The sequence below is a fragment of the Protopterus annectens genome, chromosome 2.part1 (assembly GCF_019279795.1).
Source record: "Protopterus annectens isolate FY-2018-M chromosome 2.part1, PAN1.0, whole genome shotgun sequence".
In the NCBI taxonomy this organism is placed as follows: domain Eukaryota; kingdom Metazoa; phylum Chordata; order Ceratodontiformes; family Protopteridae; genus Protopterus; species Protopterus annectens.
Genome location: NC_056729.1, coordinates 672,015,591 through 672,021,926, shown reverse-complemented (window position 1 = coordinate 672,021,926; position 6,336 = coordinate 672,015,591). Strand labels below are relative to the sequence as shown.

The window sequence follows — 6,336 nt, the reverse complement described above, 5'->3', positions numbered from 1 at the left end:
GTTTTTTTTTTTTTTTTTTTTTTTTTTTTTTTTTTTCTTTGCCAAATCATGATATATAATGAACTGTATTATTAATCAGCTAGTCATTCTAGAGCCAACTTGGATGTGTGGTTGATTTTATCTTGTCCATACTGAGGAGGGAGAGATGCAGCATGGTGCTGTACAGAACTGACTTCCAATCGAAGCTGGTTAGTACAGTAACATAGCACAGAACCAGCAAGTGCATGCCCCAAGTGGTGTGGTTGAGTCAGGTATGTGCAGAAGTGTGTATGTGGGGAGCCCAACTTTTAGTGTTAAAGCTGCTTCGGCATTTGGGAGGAGGGGGTTGGGACAGTGTGCAAAACCCAGATGGCTACCTAGTTTACAGCCTCCTGTGAGCAGCTCTTGCCAAAAGGAAACTCCTGGATCAGTTGGCCATCATGGATGGTGGAATAAAATGACCAAAGTGGGAAAAGTGAAGACGGGTGAGTTTGTTTAAATGCAAGATCCATTGAGGTGATGTGAACAGATTGTCCATTCTACATTTTAACATTTTTCCATAGCAGTGATACCTCTGTTGCATTCACATCCATGAACAGACACGGACTTTATTACAGCAAGTTGTCTTGGATAATCTTTGAGATAATGTAACTGAAACAATAACTCTACTAAGAGTCTTTTACATACCAAGACTGTTTCCTGTAAGAATTTTTATTGTATAAACTTAACATCTGAAATGTATATGGTAGCTTTATTCACAGTATTATAATTGTTTCAGGCAAGAGAGAATGAAGAGGAAGAAGATTTTCGTACTATTGATTCTGCAGCTGGTTCTGGTTCGGTAGCTGAGAGCACATCCCTGAATGTTGATACTCAGTCGGTGGCTTCTGATGTTACGGTAAGTTAGTGAATTTTAGTGACGTAATTGTACAGAACTTTAGAAGTTGAGTGATATAATTTTGATTTGTGTTTTCTTTTTGTGAGTTTGAGGCAGTTTACAGAGATCTAAAGCATGTTTCTAGGGTCAGTTTCCATTGCTTTTATTCAAGAAAAATTATTCCCATAATTTAAATGATTTATGACTATGACTCTAGATCATGCTTTGTGGTGTAGATGTATGTGTTTATTTAGGCACATTTGTCACTGCAAATATATAATTTTTCTGTGTGGAAACAAAAATCCAGTGCTAGTCTAACAAAAAGGCTTAGTTGCAATAAATTGAGGTTCTTTTACCATTGTGCAGTTGAAAGCTAGCATTCTGCTGACATGCTAAGGGGAAACTAGCAGGTAGGTCACATAATTTCTCTGGGTATTGGTGAAAAATGTATTTCAGTTTGTATTTTTTTCATAACAAACCTACTGTTACTGAGAAAAACGTACATATATTTACAGCAAAATATTATGTACATTGTCATCAGATGAGTCCACTATTATTATTTAGCTTCCATGGTAAAGCTGTCATTACAGAATTTTATCCTTCATACTATGGTGTTTATTTCCCTAGAGTAGTATTTTCATGCTTTGTCTTGGGCCTGTTTGCTTCAAATCAGATGTCAGATGTAAACCAAAAATTCTGATCATATCTTCTCCTCATTACTTAGTTTCATTCTACATTATCATCTGGAGTATAAGATTTTTTTTTGATTCCTCAGATCCTCTTGTTTGCTTACACTCCAGTGAACATCCTAATGTCCATTACACAAATCTGCCATGCCTTCGCATTTTACCCTTTCCCCTTTTATTATAGTCCATACAGTTACATTCTTGCTATAACCACAGTACTTTGACACTCGGTACTTAATTTTGCCTGTAATTCTGCCCAAAGTCAACTAGTGCTATAATACTGAACATCCTCATTCTTAAGCCTCTCATCCCATTACAACGTATTCTCAGTCTGTTGTTGACTTGTATAAAAACTTCAGGCAGATGTGTTTCATTTGATCACTGCTGCAGTAGCCTTCACTTTATGGGTTTTATCCCGCTAAGGATATAAACGCAGGCTAGCTAACAAAGCTTAAGGGTACCTTCCACGTGCTCAAACAGTTGCCAGGTCAAGCACCCAGGTTAATTTTTCCGTCGAGTATATGCCTCCTTTTGGTATGTACCTAACCAGGCACTTAAAAAGTCGAACTCCCACACAGGTCACTCAGCAGGAGAATCTAAGGCATGAATACGCTGCCCTACACGGATGTAAAGGCCCTGTCCCTGTACTAAGTATCTTACAGGCTGCTGAGAGGCAATCGATGCCTGGCTTATAAGATATCCTTAGAACCAGCCCCGATAGATCTTTTGCACATCCGCAAAACAAACAGCGCAAGAAACACTAGATTAAGGATATAAACTTTTGACATAAATAGAACATGCAGGGAGGGACAGCTGTGCGACTCAAAAGATCCTCCAAGTTGTGGTGTAAGCTCCCTATCCATGTGAAACATAGTTCATCCCTGACCCTGTTCAAACGAAACCTTGACCATTGGATGGGAAAGCACATAATTCACCCTCTGTCTGGCTTCCATGTCTCTGGACAGAGACGGTCAGTAAAATGTTCTCCAGTCAGCATTCTTCCCCATAGATCCCTTGGCTGCATTCTTACTAACACCTCTCCTCCTAATAGAAGTTCAGGTTACTCGACAACTTGGATTGGGATGCACAGCTAGGCATATAAAGGTCCTAGTGGTCATTTTGCCTAGTAGCAACCTATGAGCCTGTAAGAAGAAAAAGAGCAGTGTGGGTGTTAAATTCTTCAGAGCTTGCCTGCTGCTTTAATAGGGCTCCACTTGCAGCCTTTTTGAGGATCAGTAGTCATCGAACGCTTTTCCATTGCTGGGCCAGATAAGTTACATTCAGGGAAAAAAGCTTCCACTTTTTTCTTACTGTAAGTTTTTTTTTACTTCACCATGGAAACTTCTCTCAGCCACACACACACACACAAAATTCAAGCAGCCTTTTTCTCTTTATCAAGCTACTAAATTGCTTCAGTCACAGATGGGTGACCAGTCTGACAATTTCTGTTTCCTCTGACCATCTTTATTCATGGCTCCTGTTTGTTTCCCTACAGCCACCATGAGCCATTAGACATGTCCTCTGCGGCTGTTGGAGTGCCTTTGACTGGCAAGGGAGAACTACTCTTGTCAGTTTCTGAGAAAAGAATAGCGAATTTGTCGCTTAGCCAAACTGTGGTGCATGTCCCTAGGGAAGTTTTGCCTGTTGAACCTAGATCTATATCTTTAGAAAATTCTAGTTAGACATTTATCCCCTCCTGTCTGTTACTTTGGACAGATGTGATTTGTCTGGCTTAGTTCAAGCTCTTGAGCCTGTCAGTTCTGATATTTCTGGTAAGAGGAAAAGAAAATTATTCACCTGAGGATTTTCAGGACGTTGTACAAAAAAAATGGTTGAGGCAAAAACTGCTAATCTGATGTGAATTTTCATTCATTCTTGACTGATGGGCTTGGTTCTGACCTCTCGGAACTGACCCTGCCATTGTACATAGCTCTTGCCAGCCAAAAACTCTTGTGCTAAGGTTCTAACCACAATACCCCCTTCCCATCATCTCAGATCTCATTTGCTGCTCTGAAAATCTGATGCGTCAGCCAGTACTCTCAGCTAAGTGCTTGTATTTATTGTTCTTTCTTTGCTTAATTGGCATTAGAATCTTGTTTAATGTAGTTTCATCACTGTCGCTATTTTTGTTTTTTTGACTCCGGTTACTAACCACTCCTTCTTAACCAATGGTATTTCTTGTTACTATCGCTGGTAACCTACTATGTTCTTCGTATTTCATTGTTGCAGTCATCACATGTGAGTTATCTGCCTGCAGGTAGCCCTCAGTCGGCTTGAATACTAGAGTCTTTGCATTTCTGCGTCAGATGCTGTCGCTTCTTCCATGACGTCAGGTCGTCAGGGGTATAAAACATGCAGCCGACGCCATTACATCAGTCTTTCTTGCCGTGCGGTGCCCGAAGAAGAAGCAGTTTTCAAATGCCGGTCTGCTGACTCCTGAAATTTTTATTTTCGAGTTACAGACCTGAAGTCTTTGAAAAGATAAGTACCTCGTTGTGGGGATCCTTTTTTTCTTGTTCTAACCGATGTCAGAAAAAAATTAACAATTGTTTTGCCTGTGGAAAACAAATGCCTCAGAGATTTTCATTCTTACTGCGTCACCTGTCTAGACCCAAACCACGACTTTCCTCGCTGTCGGTTTTGTGCCTTGTTCAATGCCCGAACTATTTGTCATCGGGCTATTTTTGTAGCTAAATACTTTCATTCTTGATCTCCATACGCTGAAATGTCTTCGTTAAGCCATCCAAGTACTGATTTTTCCGAAAAAAGTAAGGATAAAGACAGACCTCATAGGTCCAAAATTGCCAACGACGCTTCTGTTAAGCTAGTCGCCAGTCTGCCGGTAGACAGATGGGGTAAGAAGGTTTACACTTCTGCAACTTTGACCATTAGGGCCTTAAACTGCCAGTTTCATATGTTAAAGTATCAGCAGCATATTATTGGATTGCTTAAACAGAAAATGATATTGATTCCTGACTGTGCTGAAAATAAAGAATTGCAGGATTTAATGCATTCTGCTGAAAAGTTGGAAAACATACTTTGCAATGTGGTTTTGATTCATTAGAGGTATCTTGCAGGGCTGCTGTCACTGCGTCTGTACTTGGAAGGCATGCTTGGCTTAAGGAGCAAACTTTGCCAGATCATGTTAAAGCTAAATTACTGGATGCTCCCTTAAACCAAGACCACCTGTTTGGCAACCAAGCAGAAGTAGTACTTAAAAAAGATGGAGGAAAAAGCTAAATGTATGCATGTACAGCATCCCAGATTTAGTAGGCACTGGCCTTCTAAGAAGTGGTCCTTCCTGCCTCTTCCAGGCTTTCAGTCCAAACCCAGTACCAGCAGACCACCCAGGTTTCCGTCTCAAGGTACTCAAAGGCTTAAGCAGTAGGGGGCTCCCACTTCCAAAGCTGGAAGTAGTAAGACACCCCCTATGGTAAACTGTCACAATGACTTAACTTTAAACATTCCAAGCCCTGCTCAACTGACTGTTCCTTTAGGGGGGAAGATCGCCTTGCATGCAAAAAACTGGGAGCTCATTACCAAAGACAAATGCATTTTAAATATAGTTTCCTAAGGATACAGATTCCACTTCCACTCCTTACCAACCCCAAACAGTTGGCAGAGGCTCAAAAGCAGGTTCTCTCTCTTCTAAGCATCAAGGCTATTCAGCCTGTCCCAGAAGAAGAATGGGGGCAAAGTTTTTACTCAAGACTTCCTGGTTCCCAGAAAAGACCATTCCTGGCATCCTATCCTGGACCTGTCTATCCTAAACACCTTTTTGGTAATCCCAAATTTCAAAATGCTAACTCTTCATCAGCTGCTTCCCATGCTAGGCAAAAACGCCTGGTTGACAACTCTGGATTTAAAGGAAGCCTACCTGCACATCCCAATCAAGGAGTCTTTCAGAAGATACCGACGCTTCTGAGCAGGCTACATGCACTATCAGTTCTCTGCACTGCCCTTTGGCTTATGTACTGCGCCCAGGGTATTCACAAAGTGCCTGGCTCCAGTCATTGCATTATGCAGGCAAAGAAATATTCAAATATACCCATACCTGGACGATTGTCTAATTCAGGCAGGAAGCCAGGACATACTATTAAATCATCTGGCATTTGTAAAGAAATTAATAACTTCTCTGGGGTACACCATAAACGAAAAGAAATCACATCTAGTACCCTGCCAACAAATTGTATTCCTGGGAGCAAGCTTGAATACAACTTACCAGATGGCCTACTTCATGTCAGAGAAACAAGTTTGACAGCCTACTTCAAACCACTGGCCGCAAAGACCCAGCTATCTGCAAGGAAAATACTGCAAGCCCTGGGGTTCATGTTCTCTTGCATTCTACTAATTCCATATGCAAGACTGCATATGAGGAAACTACAATGGTATCTAAAAAGCCTATGGTGTCAACATTCTCAGGACCTAGAATCAATTATTCCTGTCATCCCTTGTCTAAAGACAAAGTTCCTTTGGTGGGCAGAGGCCTGCCACCACAACAAGGGACTGCCATTCACTCTACCCCCTGCCACCCAATCCCCAACAACAGACTCATCAGATTATGCATGGGGGCTCACTTGGCAGGGCAGTGCATTCAGGGCAAATGGAACCAGAATCAAATGCACCTGCATATCATTCAAAAAGAAATGTTAGCCGTACAGAATGCTCTGACAGCCTTCAAGGACCGCATTCTTCCAGGACAATTATTGGTAAAATGGACACCACTGTTATGTGGTACATAAGCAGGGGGAACCCATTCATACCCTCTCTGCAGACTAGCCATGGCTCTGTGGA

General features: G+C 41.4%; 1 protein-coding gene across 1 annotated transcript in view; it reads left to right on the top strand.

Moving 5' to 3' along the window:
- Window positions 1-6,336, top strand: part of PCM1 (pericentriolar material 1) — a gene marked incomplete at its 5' end in the record, with an annotated part of 3,258,627 nt that overhangs the window by 93,190 nt on the left and 3,159,101 nt on the right. The window contains one exon of the mRNA XM_044063494.1: window positions 758-877. Coding sequence (XP_043919429.1) covers window positions 758-877 — 120 coding nt within the window. The remainder of the gene's footprint in view (window positions 1-757; window positions 878-6,336) is intronic.